This window comes from Macaca mulatta, chromosome 8, assembly GCF_049350105.2.
Source record: "Macaca mulatta isolate MMU2019108-1 chromosome 8, T2T-MMU8v2.0, whole genome shotgun sequence".
Taxonomy (NCBI): domain Eukaryota; kingdom Metazoa; phylum Chordata; class Mammalia; order Primates; family Cercopithecidae; genus Macaca; species Macaca mulatta.
In genome coordinates, this window is record NC_133413.1 from 130,114,642 (window position 1) to 130,136,198 (window position 21,557).

The 21,557-nt window shown below is 36.1% G+C and overlaps 1 protein-coding gene across 9 annotated transcripts in view; it reads right to left on the reverse strand.

Moving 5' to 3' along the window:
• Window positions 1–21,557, reverse strand: part of TAF2 (TATA-box binding protein associated factor 2) — a 108,948-nt gene that overhangs the window by 19,131 nt on the left and 68,260 nt on the right. For 8 of the 9 annotated variants that reach the window (XM_077942427.1, XM_077942425.1, XM_077942426.1 and 5 more), the window contains 4 exon segments: window positions 15,110–15,303; window positions 12,956–13,095; window positions 10,476–10,545; window positions 8,408–8,517 (listed from right to left, as the gene is read on the reverse strand). In XM_077942427.1, the coding sequence (XP_077798553.1) occupies window positions 8,408–8,517; window positions 10,476–10,545; window positions 12,956–13,095; window positions 15,110–15,303 (514 nt within the window). 9 annotated transcript variants of the gene reach the window in all.

Genomic DNA, 21,557 nt, shown 5'->3' on the forward strand with positions numbered 1-21,557 from the left:
TTTCTCCTAGTTCAGACACTAGAGGCAAGTTCTTTCCATTTCTCTGAGTCTCAGTTTTTTCATCTCCAAAATAGGAGTTTTGGTCTCAAGTCATACCTTACCCCATAGCAATGACAGATCACAGCACATTGATACCAGGGTTTTTTCACCTTCCTTTTCTCCCCAGTAGAACACTCCAGTAGATATTGTCATCAAATAGACTGAAAAGATGAAATTTGTCAACTAGGATTACACAACCTCTATGGTTTCTAGTCAGAATTTTAAATGACTTGAAGAGTATAGAATAAGTGAAAAGAAGAAAAGTGGATATTCTTCTTGAGAAGAAAAATAAGCCCGGCCGGGCATGGCGGCTCATGCCTGTAATCCCAGCACCTTGGGAGGCCGAGGTGGGCAGATCGCTTGAGCTCAGAAGTTAAAAACAAGCCTGGGCAACATGGCGAAGCCCTCTCTCTACTAAAAAACACAAAAATTAGCTGGGTGTGGTGGCGCATGACTGTAATCCCAGCTACCTGGGTGGGGGAGGCAGGAGAATCGCTTAAACCCAGGAGGCGGAGGCTGCAGTGAGCCAAGATTGCACCACTGCACTCAAACCTGGGCAACAGAGTGAGACCTTGTCTCAAAAAATAAAGAAAGAAAGGAAGGGAGAGACGGAAGGGGGGAAGGAAGGCCCTATAAATACCTAATTTTTACCAAGAACTGTTGTTTCAAAAGAGTACCACATTTAAAAAGGAGAAACAAAAAGGAAAAAATTTGGATATCATAAATATTAAACTTTGTGGTTGTCAACAACAAATATTAGTATAAGTAAATACATTATCAACTAATAGTAATTCTCATCACATTTACTCTAACAGGTAGCTATTAATTATATGCAAATCTGCAACAGGAAAAATTGTAAATTCACTTTCATACTAGAGAGTGCATTGTACTAGGCCACTGTGCATGCTATAATGTTGTGAAACAGCTCTCATCATTCCTACTTGAGACATTTTCAGTTTTGCTGCTGTGTGACATATAACACTGGCAGAAGCAAGAGAGAGGCAAGAGCTACAGAGAACCAAGTAATGGAAAAAACATGACACAGTAAAAGCAAGAATTTTACATTGGAAACCCATTTTCTCTTCCTGGAATATGCATATGTGGACACTTCAACAGCTTGAGGTAGTATTATTTTGTAGGCATTCATTTCTCCTCCTCAAAGCATTTTACATATATAGACGCTCCACAGAGAGGAGGTTATCAGATTCCTGGGGGCTTCTATTAGCAAAGGCTAGACGGTCTCAACCCTCTGGGAAGGGGAAGGGAAGAAATGCCAGGAGTAAGCAATCCAGAGCAGCTGTATCTCTCTATCCACGGGTATAACAAGAAAAGGAGTGAATCTTAGCCATTTTATCAGTTAAAAGAAAAAAAAAATAGAACAGTTTAGAGTATATTTGCTGTTTGGAAGAAAATTAAACCTTGAAGATCAATATTGCTTAATCATGTGTGTGCAAAAACCAGCCTGAACTTTTATATGCTGTCGAAGATCTCAAAATGAGTCATTCAATTGTGAATTCCTTAACATTTAAAAATATATATGTTAATTTTAAAAGACAAATTGAGTATGTGTATTTTGATGAGCTAGGGCTTTTATTTGGTTTTGGAACATCAGCTTAAGGATGATTAGGCAGCACAGTAAAGGCTGCTAAGTGCACTGAAGCCCTCCAATATGATTTTGGTTACTTTTTATTTCTATGTGGGTTTTTGGTTTTGCTAGACTTCTAATTTGGACAAAGGAATGGACACCACTGTTTTGTTCCTGAGGGAGGTTCTTGATAGTGTTTTCTGTCTCCTAAAAATGAACTTACATATTAAAATTGGGGACTACAAGGGAGCTAAAAAATGAATAGCAGTACTTTTGTTAAAATTACAAGAGAGAGCAAAAAAATAGAGATAAAAGCCAAAATTTCATTGTATTTCAAAATCATGGAATAAAATCTTAAGATGGTTGTCACGTTAGTACGTTAGTATATTTCAATTAAGTTGAGAGACAGAATGGGAGAAAAACACTTCTAATTAATTGCCTGTTAGCTCTGTGACCTTGGGCAAGTCAGCTGTCTGGGCTATAACTGAGATGATTAGAGTAGTTCACTCAGATGATCTTTAAGACCCCCTCATCAGGTCTAAAATTCGATGATTCCAAGTCAATCAATCCCATTAGAGAGAGGCCCTGAAACAGCCTCTGATTTCTGCCTTCAGTTACAGTATTCTGAAGACCCATCTTTAATCTTCCAGCTACCTCCCCTCTCCCCATCACTTATGGCAACGAATGATCACATACGACAAAATAACAGTCACTAGTCTCTCCTCCCAGGAAAATTGCTATTCATCCTGTCTTCATTAGCAGTTATACTCTGAGACCAACCCTGTTTATCTGAATCAGAACAACAACATTCAAGAAGTAAGAAACCCAGTATTAATGTTGTCTATTCAAATCAGAAAGTGCCTTGAGACAAACACCACCAAAATAGTAAATCTGATCCTACCGAAAAATCATCTCTTCATTTTCTGAGGTAACTGCTATTAAAATTGATCAACTAGGCCGAGGCGGGAGGATCACGAGGTCAGGAGATCGAGACCATCCTGGTTAACACAGTGAAACTCAGTCTCTACTAAAAATACAAAAATTAGCTGGACGTGGTAGTGGGTGCCTGTAGTCCCAGCTACTCAGAGGCTGAGGCATGAGAATGGCGTGAACCCGGGAGGCGGAGCTTGCAGTGAGCCGAGATCGTACCACTGCACAACAGCCTGGATGACAGAGTGAGATTCCATCTCAAAAACAAACAAACAAACAACTGATCAACTAAAAAAGCTGCTAAGAAGAAAACTCACTTTGAAAGCCACTGTTTTCAGGACACTTCTGAATAAATCCAGCACTCTTTATTGATGACTGAAGCTTAGAAATTTGTACACAGTTAAGCCAGAAATACAATTTCCACTGGGTATTACTATCCTGACTGTTCTGTCCATCTTACAATTAAAAAAACAGCAAATTCATTTCTACTTATGTGTGTGTGTATACATATATAATTTCCTAAGCAGATGAATCAATATGTTTTAATTTTCTTCCACCATTTCCATTCCTAAGAAGGAAGGTATTAGGGAGAGAGAGATGGTGGGACAGAACTTTGAAACCTTTTGATGTTAATATCAAAACTGTTTATTTTCTTACTCTGAAACCTAGCAAATCCTATCAAACCGAATTAGAAGTTGTCCCTCATTCTACCCCCTTGAGTGTAGCTGTAAATTTCCAAACACTAAAAATTATGATGTAAATAAACAGCATTCAATGACTTGAACAATTCATGTTTTCATGTCATTCTTATAGTAATATGCCAGACACTAAAGGTCAATGTGGAAGCAACAGTTAAAATTTCCTTCATAATGATAAAGAGTCAAAGATACTATCTCCTCAATGAAGATCTGTTTCTTCAGATATTAAAAAAACACCCAATTAGGCAAGACCAGCAAAAGTATTTATGTCTTAAATTAAATATGAAGCACCAATAAAAATCTCCAATTCTTAGGTTTTAATTTTTTAATGTATTTTAAAATTACTGTTATTTTGGCCTGTAATTCAGTATCTTACTTAATAAAGGCAGGATCATATATGTTCTGAATTTTGATACATATTCCTTTGGAAGAGGAAAATCATTTCTTTGTGTGGAAAAAAGCTACCACACACAGCTAACCAAAGTCAGCCTGGTTCTAACAACACCTGTTCCTCATTGCCCAGAGCATAAAACCTAAACTCCCCAGTCCCTTCGCATTTAGATTCTAATCTATCTTTCCAGATAATACTATTTTCTCAACACTCCTTCAGAACATGAGGCTTTTATATATATAATTCTACCACCTCAAAATGTATTTATCCTGCTGGAAAACTCCTTTCCATTCATTAAGAGCTAGCTCAAATACTACCTCTCCATGAACTTTTTAGTATTCCAGACAGGGTTCATGGCTCCTTTCTTTGGGTTCCCCAAATAGTTTGTTCTCTTTAGCAACTATCTCTTCATATTATAATTTATCTGTTCCTATGTCTCTCTTTCCATTATACTTAGTTAATACACAGAAAACGTAGCATAGTGGCAAATAGAAAGTGCTCAAGAAAAAACTAGTGAATTAATATGTGAAACCTTTAAAAATGACTGCCCCTGGCAAATATTTTCAATTAAACATAAACCTATTTATTTAAGAATCTTAAGCAACCATGGACAAAGACCATATAATGTAAAAGATCCTTGTCTTTAAAAATGTTTACTATATTTCTGTGGAGCATTAATTTAAAAGCTGTCATGGGAATTGCAAGGAGCATTTTTGGAAACAACTTGGGAACTGTGAATATGGGCTATATACTGGGTGGGGTTTGATGATCATATTGTGGATATGTACAATGACCTTATTCTCAGGAGTATATACTATTGGGAAGAGGATCATGATGCCATTTATTTTCAAATGATTCAGAAAAAAACAGGGTATAAATATAATATAAAGAAACAGAAGGAAAGGAGATAAAGTAAATGGTAAAATTTTAACTGGTGAATCAAGCTGAAAGTATATGATTATGCATTGTATTATTCTTTAAACTTTTAAGCTTTAAAAATTTTAAAAACAAAATGCTGAAGATAAACATGTATATGAAAAATTAAACTACATACAGAATGGGTTAAGATATCTGACATGTGTATGAGTGAATATACACATATATAGGTCGGTGTGTGTATATATTTACAAAGCAAAAACTGTTGGAAAGATACTAGAGTACCTCCCAGAATTTAAGGCTAAGTGGAGTTACTACACACCAAGAAACACGCAGAAACCAGGCAGCCCTGAGATCTCAAAAAGTTTAAGTCTGACAGCCTTCCCTCTGGGGTATGGCCACTAAAGTGATTCAGCTACCAAGAGTCCTCAGTTTCTGTACCAGTCTCTCAGCTCCAAATTCCCCTAGAATATTTCTAAAATGAGTACTAGTATTAACTGAATGGCATATGAATTTTTAAAAGTCATGAGTATCATTCTGTCTCACTCTCAAATTGATTTCAATTTTTGAAATCCTGCTTCTGTAAGCCCAACCACAATTTCTCTCTCTTGTTGAAAAGTTTCTGATTCTTCAGAATAAGAAAACAAACTCTAATTCTTCAAAAGCACATGATAAGATGATCCTTCTGAACAGCCATGATATTCTCTCCTATATATTTTAAATTGGTTCAGTAAATTTTGTAACTAGGTGAAGTCAATATACCTCAAATCCACTTTGTAGAAAGAGATAAATAAATGAATATAATTACATCTGCATTGTTCACAGTTTTTGTTTCCCAGATAATGCTTATCTCAAGTGACTAGATAGCCCAGAAGCCCCAAAATGAGGAGCAGGCAGGGTTCCACTGGATTTGGGGACCTAGATGATGTTCTAGTTCCTTTTGTTATTGATGAACCCTCACTACCATTTCTTAAAACAATAACCATTAAGAATATAGCAATGTGAAAAATTCTCATGGTAAAATGCTGTTTTAAAACTTTTATTTCAACTATAACTATGTAACACAACACACACACACAATTATTTTTTCCTAAAGGCCAAATATACCCAAATCTTAATAGTGTTGATGTAACAGAATTATGTAATATTTCCTTTCTTTGTAGTTTTTTCAGATAAACTCTGTAACATGATTATATTACTTTTACCATTAATGATTTTTTAATCAAATAAAAGAAGGATTTCTTAGATCAGATTCATTCATTTATCCCAAAGGTTCAGACTTGGAAAGGAAATGACAATTCTCTCTTGTCCATCTTCACTATCTACTGTCCAGTGTTCTAGAAAAACATTTTTTTAACCCTCCCAATTATTCATGCCACTCCCATTGTTCATACTATTCCATTTATAAATCTGAAAAACTGAGTAATAAACTGTTTATGACTATAGCCTCACTGATCTCACTGGTTTAGATATTGGCAGAGAATTTTAAACCAAAGCAGAACTGTACTACACTGCACACTATTAAAATTAAATACTAAACATCAGCCAGAACTTGCATTCATATAATCAAACCTTCCAATGAGCTTCAGATGTTTTATAAAAATTGTCTCATTAATCTTGAACACATATTTATTTTGTCCAAAACATCTTCTTTAGAAAATAATAAAAGAATTCTTCATATTTCACTATGCTTTCTTTAAATTTGTAACTTATCATGATCAAGGAATTATGTATTCTGGTTAAGAAGATATTCAATACAGCAGAGTTACTGCCACATATGAACTGCTGAATGAAACTTTGTAAGTTCCTGAACTTACGTGTTAATACCCTGGGTCTAAATAGCACAAATAATAATATCTTTTAAGGTAGCCAAAGGTAGCAAATATAAAACATTATGTAAAAAGCAGCAATTATTCTTTCAGAGATTAAAGAAAACATTAGGAAAAAAATAAGCAATATTTTAGTAGAAACTGGTTTTATGTGTTGTTTTCTAAAGACCTTGAGGACAAGGTTCATCCTATTTTCAATTTTATTATATTTCACATAAATATCTACTATGGTGTCTTTACTTGGTGGTATTGCACTATTATTATGAAACCGAAAAACAGAAGTTATACAACCACTTAACATCTCAATATTAGTGAACTAAGTAATAAAATAAAAGAATTAAAATTTGGTATTTAATTGTGAGTCAGTGAAGTAGCTACTAATGAGACAGGCAGGACAAGTTATTTTCCAATATTATAAAGAGCAAATAAAGTGACGTACTCAAAACTTTTAAATATTTGGATAGGCCAGGTATGGTGGCTCACGCCTGTAATCCCAGCATTTCCGGAGGCTGAGGCGGTGGATCACAAGGTCAGGAGTTCGAGACCAGCCTGGCCAACATGGTGAAATCCCGTCTCTACTAAAAATACAGAAATTAGCTGGGCACTGTGGTGGGCGCCTGTAATCCCAGCAACTCGGAAGGCTGAGGCAGGACAATCGCCTGAACTTGGGAGGCAGAGGCTGCAGCGAGCTGAGATCGTGCCATTGCACTCCAGCCTGGGCAACAGAGCAAGACTGTCTCAAAAAAAAAAAAAAAAAAATTGCATAAATATCCACTGCTCTCCCACTATCTATCTGCAACAACTCTTGCTATCTTTAAGCAAAACACATTTCAGCCTAGCTTTTAATTGAATCTTTAAACCAAAACCATTATTACAATTTCAACCTATCACAGACATAAGGCAATTTTTCTTTAAATATACACATTTATAAATCAATAGAAAAGAATCAATAATTCAATTAAATAAAATGGCAAAGAATATGAATAACCTGCAAAAATAGAAATACAAATAGCTCAAATATATGAGAAGCATAACTATCATTATACTAGTATAACATTTTTGAGTATTCAATATGAGCCAGACACTGTGTTTTACAAATACTAATTTAATTCGATTTGAAGTAGGTATCATTATCACCTACATTTTACAAATGACAACAGTTCAGACAAATCACACAATAAATAAATTCAACCCTTTGCAAAGTGGTTCCAGAGCTAGCACTCCTAAGCACTGTTTCTTAGCTCTTGACCTCACTCAAGTAATGTAAATTAAAACTGTGACAAGGTTGGGTGCAGTGGCTCACGCCTGTAATCCCACCACTTTGGAAGGCCAAGGAGGGTGGGTCACCTGAGGTCAGGAGTTTGAAACCAGCCTGGCCAACATAGTAAAACTCTGTCTCTACTAAAAATACAAAAAGTAGTCAGGCATAGTGGCGCATGCCTGTAATCCCAGCTACTTAGGAGGGTGAGGCAGAAGAATCACTTGAACCTGGGAGGTGGAGGTTACACCACTGCACTCCAGCCTGGGCGACAGAGACTCTATCTCAAAAAAATAAAAATAAATTAAAAAATAAAAACTGTGATGAGATATCATGATCTCCACAGTACAGAACAATAACAGTAAGTACTTTGAAAAAATACAGTCTGTATGTTATTCTATATGCACTGACTGCCTCTGGAAGGATACACAAAAAATTGGTTACCTCTGGAAAAGGCCACTAGATGGTCAGGGAAAGACGTGAGAAGACATTTTTCACTCCTTTGTAACTTTCTGAAATAATAATAATACTTTGCAGGCTGATGTTTATAGCACCTTAACCATTTGACACTTTCATATAAATAAATATTTTTGTTTCCTCAACCACCCTATGGAGTAAAGTGAGTATCCTTAATAAATGTTATCACAGCCACCACTGTGAAGGTATGATAGTCTACTTAAAAGAAAAAAAAAATCTCAACTTTTACCTTTAGTTCTAAATGCTACTGAATTGAAAACCTGTTGTAAAATCAAACTACTCTAATAACAATAATAAAAAAAATTTAAATCACTGCTCTCTCACCAGAATTCATAAGTTTCCAAAGTTGATCTACCAGGGCTTCATTGCATAAGGGAGACTCCATGTTCTTAGTAAATGGTGGGTTCTTAGTCAACATGTTGAGAATCTTATGCCTGAAAGATTAAAAAAAAAAATCAAATTTTCGCTGACCATTTACTGACAGATGCTATGAGTAGGAGACACCATGAACATTGAAAAATTATCTGTAGTTTCTCCTTCCTATTTTATCACTTTCTCTCTTAAATCTTGCTTTGCGTTTATTTAGTTTAATTTCCAAAGACACCATGTCACATCCTGAATATTTACTACTTGTTTTTTCACTGAAACACTCTGGGGTTTGGATAAGAGAGTAATTTAAAAAAATTCTGGTGGATTTGGTCTTTCTAAAATCACCCTACTGTGTGATGAGATCTTCTAAAACCTGACTCCACATAATCCTAACCAATCTTTCCCATCCCACTTTCTAAAATGAACATTCCACTCTGCTTAGATATATGTACAATGATTGGTAAGTATAAAAATCTTAACACAGAGCAAAAAAATCTATATATAGACCAATAAGTCTATATTCGAGATAATAAAATGAACATATATGTGATTACTATAGTATATTTGTAAAACATGGAAATGTGCAGAAGTATTTTAAATATAAAGACTGTAAAAAGTTTTCCTTAAAACAAGCTGAGGTTGAGAAGAGTATCCTACTAGAGGGTAACATTTAAACTCTACTACTGGGAGTTTTTATCTCATATGAGAGGCTACCTGAACATATTATGGAGTTCTCTAAAATATAGGGCAATGCAATGAAAACAAAATTTGGAAAAGAAAACATCCACTGCTATGAGTAGGAGACACCATCAAAGGCTAGAGAAAAGAAAGGAGAAGAAACCTACTGCAGTAGTCTAGCATTTAATGAAAGCATCAACATCAGCTCTAGGACCAAGTTTGAGAAATTACTAAGAGTAACTGCAATGCTTGGATATAAGTGAGGGAGAAAGAAATTGGGTTGTAATTCTTATGGAGGTTGGCAAAACTTTAAAGAAGGTGAATTGGGGAAATTTTTACATTTAATTGATGGTAGTAAGACATCAAATTGGATTTGTAATTGAGAAAGAGATGGGAGAAAAGTGAAACTGCCAGATTGTAAATAATTTAACCCCTTTTGGCTGCAATTTAATGTCTATAAACCTAAAAGATGTAGATTCTGTTAACATCCTCTTGGGCTTTGAAATTTAAGACTGTGTAAAATAAGACTACTGAAAGGTTTTAAGAATAAAAGTGAAATGTAATTACAGAATGCAATTTACAGATAGGTAATATAAATGGCGATATAAATCTTTATGGATATTTCATATCCATATTTTCATCTTTATATATAAACACAATTCCTCTCCTTCAGGCCTCATACTCTATTTGTAAGAGCCGATCAGTAATATAGGTAAATAACATATTTCAAAATGTGAGTTTATTCTTTATTGCATTTTAAGTTGTTATACTTTTAATTTGCTTGAAGAAGAAAAGTGAAGTTTCTGTCTGGCTGCTTTCCAAGTCACCCAAATTACTCTAAATGCCAAGTAAGGTCTGCTAATAATTATTTTATTTTATTATTTTATTTTTTTTTTAGCTGAGTGCAGTGGCTCACGCCTGTAATCCTAGCACTTTGGGAGGCCCAAGGGGGTGGATAACTTGAGGCCAGGAGTTCGAGACCAGCCTGGCCAACATGGCAAAACTCCGTCTCTATTAAAAATACAAAAATTAGCCAGGTGTGGTGGTGCATGCCTGTAATCCCAGCTACCGGAGAGGCTAAAGCAGAAGAATCGCTTGAACCCGGGAGGCGGAGGTTGCAGTGAGCCGAGATCACGCCACTGCACTCCAGCCTGGGCCAGAATGAGACTCCATCTCAAAAAAATTTATGTTGAAAATCAAATTTAAAAAGGACATGAATAAATGCAAAAGATATTTCCATATTTTCAAAAATCATAAACAAGTATTTTATGCTTAATCTGAAATTACTCAGTTCATTATAGGACTTACTTACAAAATATCATAGCATCATAGCACATACACTAACCTTACATAGGGTACAGGGTCATTCTGAATCATATTAAGTAGCCATTGAAGTTCTTCATAACTTCTGTCCACTGAAAATAAAATATATTTGTTGTTAATTATACCAAATAAAATAATGAATAATGAGTGATAAGCAGGGAGTTTACATTTAATATTTAGGACTCTGCCTTAGCTGAGTTTTCAATCAGAGTTGAAGGTTACAGGTAAGCTCTTACATTTTTATGCAATGGGCCACTTTGTAAGTTTTATAAGTATCAAGCTATATATTAGAGCCAAGACATAAAGTTGCATCAAGAATATATTTTTTTACTAAAGTTCAAACCAATGGCAAGCATAACATAAAGCAAGTTGTAATTAAGAACCCTAAATTACAGATGATTAACTGGACAAAATCTGTTTAAATACAATTGTTTTCCTAGATGCCTAAATGATGGAGAGGTTTGACACTCAATGGTATCTCAACTATATTATATAGTATAGTCCACTGTTTTTGCCCAAGTGGTTTCTTCCATTTAAGACTAAAGAACAGTTTTACTTTTCAAGCATAATATAAAAGGCAGTTACAAAAATAGTGCTACGAATATAGTTGACATAAAATGACTAGCTATTTCCATTCACCTTTTCAAACAAGTTTTGCTTTCATAATTTGAAAAGCTGCGTCTTCAGAATTTTATTCGCAATACTTTTCATTTCTTCCATTTTCTAACTTGAGTATCAATATTTAAATTTACAATTTAACAAAACATGAAGTCTAAAGTCATAGTTCACATTTAGACATGAACAAAAGTGAAATGTAGATTCACATTTCACAATTAAATTATATCTAAGTTTAGCATTCTTTTGAAAATCCTAATATTAGTATTCTATTTCATTTCAGGTAGTACAAGTTCATAAAATCTTACTCATATTTACGAGACATTAAAAACCATTCATACATCTTGGGAAAGACTGGCAACAATGGCATATTTGGTGGATCTCAAAACTTGTCAAAACAGAAATGGAGACGGATATAGGATTACATTTTCTTTCATGCCAAAAAATACATTTAACAACAAAATCACTGTTTTCATAATTATTTCTAACAGGAAAGGATATTTTAAACCTTCAATAAAAACGAAGCACAAATGACAGTCCTTTTCGAAGTTAGATCAACACATAAGAATATACACATTATGTTATTACTCTTTATTTTCTGACTGTAAACAAGTATTTCTACAGAAATTTACCAAAAATTACAAAGATTTGAGTATACTTTTCCCTACTTAAAAATGGACCAGTATCTACTGAAGAACTTCTCTCAGCCCTTCTTCTCCTTCCACAGTCAGACGAAAGTTTAGCATATTTTAAGTTTTTTACTCCTCTCATATTTTAGTGCTAGAATCTGGAATTTTAGACTTAGATTACATTTACATGTTTCTTCTATTTTCATAATTTTTTAAAATTATTTTTGAAATACACATTAAATTTTACAATCAGTTTAACAAATATTTAAGCTTAAGTATTTGACAGGCATAGTTATTCATCACCAGTTCTTTCATTTCACATTTTCACCAGTCTTGAGTTATTATTTTGACTCACATCCAGGTCAGCTGAAAATTATCTTTGGGAGTTATGTTTTTAAGAATGTTACATAAGAGATGCAGTTCTAATTCTCCAAGGCTACATGAGCAACACAACTTTGGCAAGGCAGAAAATCTTGGGGCATAATTTTCCCTAATAATGACATAGCCATTTGTTCACTGTCTTTTGATTCTTCATATTCTAAAGAATTCAGAGGCCATACTATTCTTTTGCCTTGTACAATAATCTGGTTCTGATAGTCCTAGAAACTCACACATTTTCCCTTAGCCTTAAAAATTAAAATTTCATCAGAAACTATTATAGGTCTGCTTCATTTACACAGTCCCAGAGTATTCTGTTATTTCTTAGATTACTGCTCGTCTTCTACCTGCTCTATTCTTCATGAATTTTTAACATTTCCATCTCTGTATTCTTCTCCCCTAAATAAAAAAAAAATATATATATATATGTGTATTCTTCTCTTAGCGATTTTTTGGCCTTATGTTTTTTCCATATTCATGATGCCTTGCCTAATTCCTCTACTGAAGTTTGTGTTTATGTCTAATCCTCTACCTTCACAGACACAAATTTTTACACAGGTGTGAGATGTTTTCTTGAATCCTTCATAGAAATTTCCCCAAAATCTTCTATTTCCTAAAATAACATCCAATTAAAGCTACAGGATGAACACTGACTTCTTGGAAAGGCTAAAGATGCCTATAATTTTATTCCTTTCCCTCATTTATTAACCGTTATGTGAATTCTACATTTATCAAAGATGATTTCTAAATCACTGAGTCAAGAATTTAAAATTAAAATATCTGTACTGTACTATTATGAAAACCCCAATAAGTAACACAGGCTTTAAAAAGTAAATATTTCTTTCTAAAATGATAAAAGCATGTATTTCTAAAGTATTACCTTTAGTATAATCAACAACTGCTTCCAAAGCTGCTATCCTAATGTCCACAAAGTGGCCATATTCAGCATAAGATTTAAAAAGAGCTGGATCACTTGGCACATGTCCGTTTTTCTGAAGTACCCGTATGGCTCTCAAACAACTAGGGAAAAAAATACGCATGTTAACTACTTTCACTGAGGTATTATGAATCAATTTGTTTCCTAGACGTTAGAGATTCCTTTGTGGCAATCAATTTAAAAACTGATGTGATTTTAATCCACCTTCAATTTTGTAATAGAGTCACATGCCACATAAAAGACATCTTAGTCAATGATGAACTGCATATACAATGGCGGTTTAGTAAGCTAAAATTAATTTATCACTGAAGAAAAAATGTTTTTAATATATTTAGTGTAGTCTAAGTCCACAGTGTTTATTATGTCCACTGTAGTATACAATAATTATGTCCTACACCTTCACATTCACTCATTACTCACTCACTGATAAATCCACAGCAGCTTCCAGGCCTGCAAGCTCCATTTATCTTATGATAAATGTCCTATACGGGGGTACCATTTATTATCTTTTATACCATATTTTTACCATACCTTTCATATGTTTGGATATGTTTAAATATGTAAGTACTTACCATTGTGTTATCAATTACCTACGATAGTCAGTATAGTAACATGCTATACAGCTTTATAGCCTAAGAGCAACAGAGCAATAGGCTATACCATAAAGCCCAGGTATACAGCAGGCTACACCATTTGGTTTGTGTAAATATACTCTATGACATTTGCATAAACAACAAAATTGCCTAATGACTCATTTCTCAGAACATACGCCTGTTGTTAAGTGACATATAACTATAATAAATTTTTGCAATGATAAAAATTCAAAATTAATATCTAAATTCTGTTAAAAGAAAACAAATTCCAGCCGGGTGTGGTGGCTCACGACTGTAATCCCAGCACTTTGGGAGGCCAAGGTGGGTGGATCACCTGAGGTTGGAAGTTCGAGACAAACCTGACTAACACGGTGAAACCCCATCTCTACTGAAAATACAAAAATTAGCCAGGCATAGTAGTGCATGGCTGTAATCCCAGCTATTCAGAAGGCTGAGGCAGGAGAATCACTTGAACACGGGAGGCGGAGGTTGTGGTGAGCCATTGCACTCCAGCCTGGGGAACAGGAGCAAAACTCGGTCTCAAAAAAAAAAAAAAAAAAAAAAAAAAAAAAACCAGAAAGAAAAAAAGAAAACAAATTCCCAAACTCAAAGTTTCAAGTGTCATTATACTTGTAACAGGAATAGTTTTCAGAAAAAGAAGTATTTAACATAAAATATAATTTAAATATTTTCTCCAAATGTTTTAGTAATATATTCGCTATATGGAAAGTTAAAATTGTTTATGTTTGAATCAACTTTGAGCAAACTCTTAAACTGGCAGAACTTCTTGACAGCCATATAAAGCTGGTAAAAGTGAAAAGTCATCTTAAAAAAAGGCTAACAGCCGGGCGCGGTGGCTCAAGCCTGTAATCCCAGCACTTTGGGAGGCCGAGACGGGCGGATCACGAGGTCAGGAGATCGAGACCATCCTGGCTAACATGGTGAAACCCCGTCTCTACTAAAAAATACAAAAAAAACTAGCCGGGCGAGGTGGCGGGCGCCTGTAGTCCCAGCTACTCGGGAGGCTGAGGCAGGAGAATGGCGTAAACCCGGAAGGCGGAGCTTGCAGTGAGCTAAGATCCGGCCACTGCACTCCAGCCTGGGAGACAGAGCGAAACTCCGCCTCAAAAAAAAAAAAAAAAAAAAAAAAAAAGGCTAACAATAGAGAATGTTTATACAAAATCCAACGGGAAAAAAAGAGTATGCAGACATCAAAGCAATGCTTATGAAGAATTTGTGATGACATGAGAAAATATTTATGATATAAACAATACAAAAACTACATATACAGTATAATCTCAAGTAATTAAAAATTTATGTAATTAAAGAGAGAAAAAATTTATAAGGACATTCTCCAAATACTAATAATTTATCTGTGGGTGGTAGAATCACACAGAATTTTAGTTTTCTCCTTTACTTTACTATATTTCCCAATTTTCTACAATGAAAATAAATTTCTTTTATAGTTATAAGAATAAGTTTAAAGTAAGGAATTTAATCCTACCTGACAGTGATGGTATGTCTATAACTCGGAAGAAGTTTTTCCATATTCAAAAATCTGGTGATTTCTTCAAGAATGAGTCGCACATCAGGATTTAAGTTATCCAAAGTTCTAACTTCATTATTCACACTGACTGCAGGTGTAACAGAGTTGGCCAGGGCATCAATCATTTCTGCACGATAATAGTTATCTGAAAACTAGGCCAAAGAAAAATTAAGCGAAGATAACAAAATTAACTCTTCTGATCAAAATTAACAAAATAAAATTTGTACAATTATATTTTAGATAAAATAAAATTTTTCCCAAAACACAAGCAAGTCCTCTGGTAAATATTCAACTCCACCCTTTGCATACAGTCACTCTGAAAACAGTGAAAGAGATTCACTATAACGATACATTAGCTTACTGAATAAATACTCACTACTTCTCAGGTACTCTTACAGTAACTTAGCCAGATACTTCTAAAAGGAGACTACAGTATTGCTATAACACAGTTTCAAATTCGATGCTATACTTTAACATATTAACACACAAGCAATGATCATCAGATATTTGAAGGAAGCATCAAAATAAAAAATAGACACCAGAACAAAGACCAAAAAAAAAAAAAAAAATCCAAAAACAAAAAACAAAAAACCAACATGGAAGAAACAGAGAATTCAAGGAAAAGAAAACCAGTAGGGAACAAAAAAATTTAAAAGCTATCATTAATATTGTCTGAGAAATAATCAATTAAGGTATGCCTTCCAATAGCATAACATTATTTTAAAAAGAAAGAAACATGCAGGAAATAAGGATCAAAATTAAATTGGAATATAAAACAGAAAAAAGAATCCCAAAGTTTTCAGCAAAAAAAAAAAAAAGAGATAGAAAATAGGAGGGAAAGCATAAGGAAACTGGAGGGTTGATGTGGGAGTTCCAGCCAGAGAAGCAGAAAAGAGAAGGAAGCCATTAAAAAAAAACAAATCCTAATCTATATGGCAGTCAATTCTCACAGAAGCAATTTATTGAAAAGTGACCTGGATGTGGCTTGATTTATACTCAGCAAATCAGATGCTGTGGCCTGGGAAATTCAACACGGAGCAAGCAAATGAATTCTATCAGCATGCTGAGAATATTTTGTGCTAACACAAACTGCCAAGGGACTGGAAGAAGAATACCTGCCCCCTTTTGATTTCTACTGTGGAGGCAGAAGCTCACATTGACACACATATTGCACAGTCCCTAAACATTTTTATGTTCAAATACGGGGCAGGAAAAAAAAAGAAGGCACATACAAACAAACACCACCAAAGAAAAAATACCCCAAAAGTATTCACTATAAAGTTTTGCTTTCAGACCACTAGAATGATTGAAATTTTAATTTCTATAGCTTCAGTTTACTGGAACCACAGAAAACAATCATGTGACTTTGGGTAACTCAAGATCTTAACTTTTATAAGCCTCAATCTTCTCACATGAAAACTGGGACAATAATAGTATTTAAGGCTGGAAGTGGTGGCTCACGTCTGTAATCCCAGCACTTTGGGAGGCAGAGGTAGGCGGAATACTTAAGGTCAGAGGTAGGTGGAACACTTAAGATGGGAGTTAGAGACCAGCCTGGCTAACAGGGTGAAACTCCATCTCTACTAAAAATACAAAAATTAGCCAGGTGTGGTGGCAGGCGCCTGTAGTCCCAGCTACTCGGGAGGCTGAGGCATGGGAATCACTTGAACCCAGGAGACAGAGGTTGTAGTGAGCCGAGATTGCACCACTGTACTCCAGCCTGGGTGACAGAGCAAGACTCCATCTCAAGTGAGCCAAGACTGCACCACCGCACTCCAGCCTGGGTGACAGAGCAAGAATCTGCCTCAAAAAATAATAATAATAGGCCAGGTGTGGTGGCTCACACCTGTAATCTCAGCACTTTGGGAGGCTGAAGCAGGCAGATCACATCAGGAGTTTGAGACCAGCCTGACCAACATGGTAAAACTCTGTCTCTACTAAATACAAAAATTAGCAGGGTGTGGTAGCACATGCCTGTAATCCCAGATACTTGGGAGGCTGAGGCAGGAGAATTGCTTGAACCTGAGAGGCGGAGGTTGCCGTGAGCTGAGATTGCACCACTGCACTCCAGCCTGGGCAGCAGAGCGAGACTCCGTCTCAAAAAAATTAAAATAAAATAAATAAATAAATATAGTATTTATTTCAGCGGTCTGGTGGGGATATTAGATCATCTATGTTTTGGCATAAGGCATGGAACACACAAGAACTTAGTAACTATTAGTGTTACCTATTGTAGTTATTATTTGCATTTATGTTATCCTTAGTATTCTGAGGTACTAAGTCATACAAAACTACTTAATTTACAGCATCTGACTATAAAAACTGATAAGCCTTCTTTTCAAAATGAAAACATAATGAGCCTTACAACAATACTGAAGTATAAAATTTAATAATATACCAGTGTGTGCCACACAAAATCATAAATGATGACAAGCATAATGGCATGCTGTAAGGTAGCATGGTAATACTAAAAACATCACCACACAAATGGGTAGCAGGGCCTTACAGCACAATTCCCAGATTACATTCCCTGTGTAATTTTAGACTCTCAATTTCTGTGTCTTACTTTTGTCAAACAAGGGTTGACAAACACCTTAAACCACAGGAATAGGCACATTTCAAAGAATTTAAGGTGAGTAAAATCACTATACAAATTAGAAAGTAGTATAAAGGAATTAAATTATATAAACACTCCACAAAAAAAATGACATAATGTATAAAACATTTTCCTTTTCCATTTGACTATAATGTGATTTGCCACCATCCTAAATTCTAATTTCTTCAAGTAAAAGAAATTCAAGTATTGGGGAAAAAAGGAACACTAAAAATTAAGGCCAAAATAAACTAGCAGACTAGGAAGGAAAGAATCTTACCAAAATGCTTTTAATTAATGTTTTTATTTAAAAAATACATATTTTAAATCCAGAAGGCAGAAGGTCAGGTATAACAGTTCTCAAAGGAAATAAAACATCTGGTTATTGAGAGGAAATTTAAATCTAATTATCTCCCTTGTTGTGTTTTTGCTATTATACAATGTAATAAGTTCTGTGGGCTTTCTGATTAAAGGAGAGAAATTAAATACTTCCTAAATAGTAGCCAGATATGATTGAGAAAGTGACTGTGACACACAGACACAATTAAATGAATACATAAACATAGGCATCTAGTACTTGTTAAGTGTTCTGGAGGCACAGAGATAAGACGACTTCTTCAAGACAAGAACTAGTTTATTTGCAAGCAAAATAGAAAACAAGAGTAAGAAGACAGGAAAAGTAATCAAATTGTTCCAGGAGTCAAGAAAACGAAACAAAATGAAACAATGCATCCTATCAGGAGGATATACTGATCTTAGAAAAATAAGGAGTTTTTCAATAGGTAGAGGAAGGAGAAAGGCGCCCTTGCGTTAAGGAGACAACATTAACAAAAGGACAAGAGGCATGAAAATGCAGTGTGTTAAAGGAAGAGAAAAGTTACTGATGCAACTTCACAGAAAAGATGTGCAAAGCTGGAGACGTGGACTGGGACCACCAACATTCAAAATGTTTTTGAATGCCATGCATAAATTTACTTATAAGCACTGCACAGTCTTTGAAGGTTTTTAAGGAGGGAATTTTTATAAGGAGGAAAGAAACTCAGGTGGGCTCCATCACAAAGACTACTCTGATTTAACTACAACAATATTTTAAGAGGAAAGGTATTGGGATATTAAGCTAGGAATGATGATAATGTTGCAATTGCTAATGATAGGCAAAATAACTGGAGGGATTCTTCTAAGTGCTATATATGTATTATCTTGTGTAATCTCCATAAAAATCTTATGAGATAGAGGTACTATTAATAACACCCTTTTTCTTAATAGATGAAGAAACTAAGACACTGAGATTAAGTAATTTGCTCAAGATGACAGAGTTTTTTCTGGAGTCCAGAGAATAACAAAGGCCTGAACTAGGTCACTGAAATAGAAAAGATGATGCAGGTATCACAGCTGCTGAAAGGAAGAATGAAGTCTTATGCTTGGTGATACACACTACAACCACGATATTACATTCAATTTAACTTCACAAATAAACTCATTTTTACAACTTTATCTCAGCTAACCTACTTAGTGATTTAGGAAGCTGTTCTAATAAACTATTTATATATTTCTTAATATTATCCCTACACATCAGTGGTTCTCAACACAATTCTGCCCCTCAGACTTTCTGGCAATGTCTAGAGAGATTTCTGGATATCGTAACTGAGGTAAGGGGTGCTAAGAGCGTTTAATGGGTAGAGGCCAGGGATACTACTAAACATGCTGCTGGGTACAGGACACCCCCACAACAATTATCCAACCCGAAATGTTAGAAGTGCCATGGTTGAGAAAACCTGTTAGACATGAAAGGGTATAAATATTTTACATCATAAAGCTACAGCATGAATAAGGCTGGATAGTCTATGGAAGCTTTGCTTACCAGTGAAGACTTACGGTGGCTCATACCTGTAATGCCAGGACTTTGGGAGGCTGAGGTGGGCAGATCACTTGAGGTCAGGAGTTCAAGACTACCCTGGCCAATATAGTGAAACCCTATCTCCACTAAACATACAAAAAGTAGCTGAGTGTGGTGGTAGATGCCTATAATCCCAGCTACTCGGGAGGCTGAGACAGGAGAATCTCTTGAACCCAGGAGGCAGAGGTTGCTGTGGGCTAAGATCGCACCACTGCACTCCAGCCTGGGCAACAGAGCAAGACTCTCTCTCAAAAAAATAACAAAAAAAGTTGCTGATGGAAGATACATGATATATGTAGGTACATATAACCTCCTCCGGAAAAGTATATAAATAGGGTAGAGAAGAGCTCTCAGAATCATTAAAAAAAGTGTTACGCATGCTTTCTGATTTACACGCCTACACATATTTACACACACCTGCATATATCTTCTGGTTCAGTAAGCCTCCACAAATTTAATTCATATGAGACAGAACTGACAGCCACTGACAACAGGGGGATATAGGACTACCTTCCAATCTCATCAATTCTTATAATGTGACTGATAAAACTTTGTGGAGGAAAAGTATCTAAAATGAAATAAAAATATAGAAATAGTGATATAAAATATTAACACTGAGGTTCTGGTTCAAGATGGTTGGTTGGAAGCAACTAGTGGGAGCCTCTCTCACAGACAGGAATCAAAGTAGCAAGTAAATATGAACATTTCAACTATTATCATCTTAAGAGGGCATGCTGGAATTCATCAGAGAAGCAATGGGAATCATGGAAAGCAGAGGAGAGCAAAGCCTGGCAGCCAGCTGAACCAGGGCAAGTGTGGAGCTGGAAGAAGCTCCCTGATGTGGGGAAAGGATGAGTGAGTGAGAGATCCCTGGGGTTCCACACTTCTACTAAGAACTTTTACAATCCTAGCCACAGGGAGCCAAGTCCTCTTGGCCCCTCAGGCCTCCAGTCTAATACAGAGAGCTGCCTGGAGACTGTAGAGAGACTGCTGGAGTCTACGTGGAATCCCACAGGCTTTGGTCCTTGAGCAGTCAGGTGCCAGCTGCTACTGCCCCACCAGGGAAGGAGGAGGCAGGCCCGGTATTTTCACACAACCCAAAGACAGATACGGCAGCACAGTAGAGAGGAGCAGGCAGGAAGTCTGCTTCAGCTACAGGTTCCCACTTCTTTAGCGCTGGGTCCACAGCACAGCCGCCCTGCTGCTGCATGTATATTTTGGCTGTGGTCCAGTGTTGTGAGAGCCAAGCCCCAAGAAGCCAGGGACCTGCCCTTTGGCTCCTGCCACAGCAGTTGTCACCACCATAGGCCACCACAGATGCCACACTGCCACCCCAAGGCCAGGGAGAGAGGGAGAGGCTGAGCATGTTTGCATGTCCCCAACAGCAAAATACACCACCACTCCTGTAAAAGGGAAGTGCAAGCAGGTCACGCATCCCACAGCAGCCAGCCTCCATTGCTCCAGCTGAGGGAGTCTGCCTTCCTCAGCAAAAGAACAGCAGCGTGGCCACCCTGCTCCCACCCAACTGTTTCAGCTGCCAGCCAGAGCCCTTCTGAGAGCCTATGCTGACAGGCCTGTGATCAACCCTGGGGTTCCCACCACCTGTGTATTCTGTCACCAACTCAGTTGTTACTGCCTGAGGATTCCCATACACCATCAAGCAGGCCATTTACAGGCTCTGGGCTTGGAGGTTTGCCTTGTCCAGTCCACTACCTCCAGCTTTGTACCCCTTTACCATGAAGGTGCATCACTAACTTTTCTCTTTCTTTAACACACTGCATTTTCATGCCTCTTGTACTTTTGTTAATATGTTCTTAACCCCAGGGCACCTTTCTCCTTCCTCTACCTATTGAAAAACTCCTTATTTTTTCCTCTTGGTATTGATTTCTAATTTTATTCCACTGTGGTCTGAGAAG